This window comes from Fukomys damarensis, unplaced genomic scaffold (genome assembly GCF_012274545.1).
Source record: "Fukomys damarensis isolate Sample0158 unplaced genomic scaffold, DMR_v1.0_HiC HiC_scaffold_22, whole genome shotgun sequence".
In the NCBI taxonomy this organism is placed as follows: domain Eukaryota; kingdom Metazoa; phylum Chordata; class Mammalia; order Rodentia; family Bathyergidae; genus Fukomys; species Fukomys damarensis.
The window spans coordinates 24,098,962-24,103,027 of NW_022900934.1; the positions used below are offsets into that span (position 1 = coordinate 24,098,962).

The 4,066-nt window shown below is 51.9% G+C and overlaps 1 protein-coding gene across 1 annotated transcript in view; it reads right to left on the reverse strand.

Moving 5' to 3' along the window:
* Window positions 1–4,060, reverse strand: part of Tp53inp2 (tumor protein p53 inducible nuclear protein 2) — a 7,801-nt gene extending 3,741 nt beyond the window's left edge. The window contains 2 exon segments of the mRNA XM_033767125.1: window positions 503–678; window positions 4,036–4,060. Coding sequence (XP_033623016.1) covers window positions 503–626 — 124 coding nt within the window. The 5' untranslated portion in view covers window positions 627–678; window positions 4,036–4,060.
* Between the last annotated feature and the right edge of the window lie 6 nt (window positions 4,061–4,066).

The following is a 4,066-nucleotide window of genomic DNA, read 5'->3' on the forward strand; positions in this document are numbered from 1 at the left end:
GGGGCTGAGGGGAGCTGCGTAGCTGTCTACGCGGCGAGGCGAGGGAGGGGGAGCCATGCGGCGGCGGAGCAGAGGGGACAGACGTACACACACACTCACACACACACGCAAACACACGCGCGCGCACACACACACACACACATACACACACACCGGACACAGAGGGCGGGGAGAGAAAGGGCATCGTTAGTCAGACCCGCAGCCCTGCCTGCCTTGCCCACGGAGCACCCACGGGCCAAGACTCTCCTTGCTGCCCTAGATACAGGACCTGAGGTGTGGGCCCCAACACCTTGTCGCCAGTAGACGGCCTAGGATTGCAGGGGAAGGGGTCATATTACCCCCACCCCCGGGGTCACAGCTTCAGCCCGTTTGCCTGGTGGGCTGGGGGGAACTAACTCCTCAATCCCTAACAGCCCCCTTCCACTCCAGTTTTGGGCCCTGTGTTCTTATGGTGACTTCACAGGCCCAGGAGGCAGAGTCCTGGCCCCAGCTCAGGCCTCACCTGGCAGGTCAATGATGAGCCATCCATCCACTTCATTTTCCTTGGAGACGAAGGCGCGGGGGCAGTCGAGGTCTTCAGGGGGCGAAGGGGTGCTGAAGAAGAGGCTGGTGAGGCGCTGGAACATGATGGGGCAGTGAAGCGGCCTCACGGGGGCGCCCAATGGCAGTGCAAAACACCTGGCAATCAGAGGAGTCAGAGCCACTGCCTATAAAGTCCGCTCTCGCTTTTGCACTGGGACAGAGCAGAGGACATCACAGCTGTCCCAAGAGCAGCGATAAGTGTACAGTTGGGATGGGTGGGAAGCTTTTGCAGTGAGTTCTCTGCATTCAAATACAAGCTTTTCGGTCCTCTGTATGAACTTAAGAAATCAGTTCTCTACGTCTCAGATTTCTTATCTGCCCAGTGACAATGATAATAGTACTCTGCTCTGAGTCTTTATCAGGATTAAATGAGCTGGGCCCAGAGATGTTGCTCAATGGTAGAATAGGTGCTTCATACCATATGTGCGCACACGCGCGCATGCACACACACACACACACACACATTAAATGAAATTATAACTGTATTGTCCTCCTCCTCCCCTACCTCCTCCTCCTCTAGGATCTACTAAGAATTAAATAAGCTAAACCCTTTTAAAGAGTCTAGAGCAATGCCTGGGCACAAAGCAAGCACACAATAAACTTAATAAATTAGTTATTATAAGGTGCTCTATTTAGGGACACAGAAGGAAGATTTTCTGTCAGGAAAGGTCTCCCGAGGATCCAACATCCAAGCTGGACTTTGAACAGTAAATAGGAATTCTCTAGACAGGAACAAATTTCCCATCATCCTGTGTTTATTTATTATCATCACAATAAAATAATATTCAAGTGCCCAGCACTAAGCAGCTTCACCTATATTACCTCATTCCATCCTTAAACAGAGAGTGGCCATGATTACTATTCTCCCTTTTGCAGGTGAAGAAAAGGTGAGGCTCAGAGAGGTAAGGTAACTTGTCCAAAGTCTCAAAGCTAGAAAAGATAGATGTGGGATTTGAACCAATGAAGTAAGATTCCAGAGGCAGCAGCCATAATCACTATGGTCCACTGCCTTTGCTGCGTGGTGACTACTTCAATTAGGCATTTTTAACTAAAGGCCATGATCCTTGTGTATTTTTCTGGGAAGAAGGACTTTGGTTTTTATCACGATTTCCTAATAGTGGTCTTTGGCCCCAGATACTAAGAAGGAGCCCATGTAGTTTGAAAAGCACTGGGTAGTCAGGCATGGTGTTGCATGCCTGTAATCCCAGCACTCAAGAGGCTGAGGCAGGAGCCACCAGTTTGAAGCCAGTTTAGGCTACATAGTAAATCCAAGGCCGGCCTGAACTACACAATGAGACCTTATCTCAAAGAAAGAAAGAAAAAACATTGGGTAGAGGAAACCCTACCGAACTGCTTACAAACTCACCATGTGACTGAGCAGGCCTCAAGTGTGTTTGTCAGATGAAGTATGAATATCCTACCCCCAATGGCCCTCCCTCCCCACCCTAACCTCCTTTTCTGTGGCTTGGAGGAAGAAGATCAGGTTGCCTGGCCCCAGTGAAACAGCAAGTCAGTGGGAGATGAATGATGGAGGGAGAGAGTTGTCAGGTCCCAGGAGCCCTTAAGGATAAACACTAAAGGTTGGACCAGGACCAAGCCTTCAGCAAGTCCTTCCCTAGGTGAAGAAAAGGAAGGAGGAGCCCTGCTCCAGGAATGGAGACAAGAAGATTGTGGCTATCGATATGCTCCAGACCATTTTACAGCCTGAGGTTCAGAGAGAGAGAGAGAGAACATAAATCTATCCCTAAATACTCAGCTAGTGGTAGGGTAAGCCAAGCATTAGGTCACTAAGCACCCAGTCCAGATTGTACATAGTCAGGAAAGCTTCAACGGTAATCTCCAAAAATATAATGAGGCACTGGGGACAAGAAGGTGAGACAGGGACCTTTTGATCCGGTCACTGTCCCCCTGCCCAGACACGGAAAAGCCTGGGGTTGCTGCATCAAGATGTACCAGATCGATCCTGCACTGAGCCTCCTCAGTTATAGACAGATTAAGGTAAGGGAGACTCAGATGAGAAGCTCCCTGCCCTAGGTCACACAACAAGTCAGTGACAGCAGCAGGAGTGATAACAGCACCAGCCAGTCAGTGCCTGCCCCCTCTCTTGACCACTGGCAGAGCCTCTTAGATTTTCTTTCCCAGCCCTGCCAGCTTCCTGGTTCTCAGGTTCCCAGCTCTGCTCCAGAAAGAATCATTCCCTTTAATAACTATAGCCGCTGTGCCCAGAATAACACTCACGATGTCCTAAGCCATCCCTAGCCCAGCCCCTCCTTGAGCAAACCCCAGGCTGAGATGTGGATCCAGGTCCAGCCAGGTCAGCCTGAAGGCCCATCCACTTGGAAAGTCAGAAACTCCTCTGTCCCCTTCTCCTCTCTCCGCCCTCAGAGAAAGAGGGCAGCACAACCTTTGCAGTCACCAGCACTGGCCCAAGTACATCCCTCTTAGCTGACAAGTCTGAACCTTCACCTCTTCCTCTACCTTAACTAACCAGCTGATGACTCACCTTTCTATGGTCAAAACAGCTAGGTAGCAATGATTTTATGGGGCTGCAAAGTAGAGTGAGGACAGAGGGGGTCAGGGCCACCAAAGAGGACCCAGTCTCCAAAGATCTCCTGGAAAGAGGTCAGGAGTGAGGAGACTTAAGAGCCCTGTCAAATCGGGGTGGTGCTGAGTCCCACATAGGGTCCCCAGTGGAAGAAGGCTGTGTAGCTTACTTACATCCAGTGCCTACTTATGTATGTGCCCACAGCTAAGGCATCCATCGGTAATGACTCTAATTGGCTGTGTGACTTAAGAGTAAGCTACTTCCCCTCTCTGGGCCTCAGTTTCCCCTTCCATGAAATGGGGTCTAAGACCTCCTCATTTGGAAGCTGGGCGTGACATCAACTAAGGCGCTGCACACAAGGCAGGGAGGGATTAGGAGAATGTTATTATGTTAGTCCCTGGAGGGCGGAGCTTGTATACAGAAAGGAGATTCCGCCGCCATCTGTTGCTGCCTCAAAAAGCTGGAGTCTGATGTCTCCTTGATCCTCTGAAGACCTCCTCAACCTAGACCTAGCAGTGCTGTCGGACATTCTCTCTGGTCTGGAGAAGAAAGCAAGGGAACAGAGGCCTGACCCCAGCTCCTAGATTAGCCCAGAAATCCGCCGAGGCCCCTCGAACTCTGCTTGCTGTCCGGCGTCTCTCACTCTCGGCCCGGCCTGAAACAGCGCCCACCGGGTCAAGGGAGGACAAGCGACCCAAGCTTGGGAGGTGGTGCTGGCCTTGGTGACGTCCCAATGTCATATGCAAATAGGGCAACGTCACGATCAACCGGCGAGCGGTAACCAATCGGGAACCGGGAACGCAGTCCCAGCGGTTGCCGGCGGAGACAGACAAAGGCCCCGACACTGGGGGGCGCAGGGCGTGTCCCGGGGTACCTCGAGCCCCCAGCCCAAACTGGTCGGGACTCACCTGCGCGCAGAGCGGCGCGACGGGCAGAGCC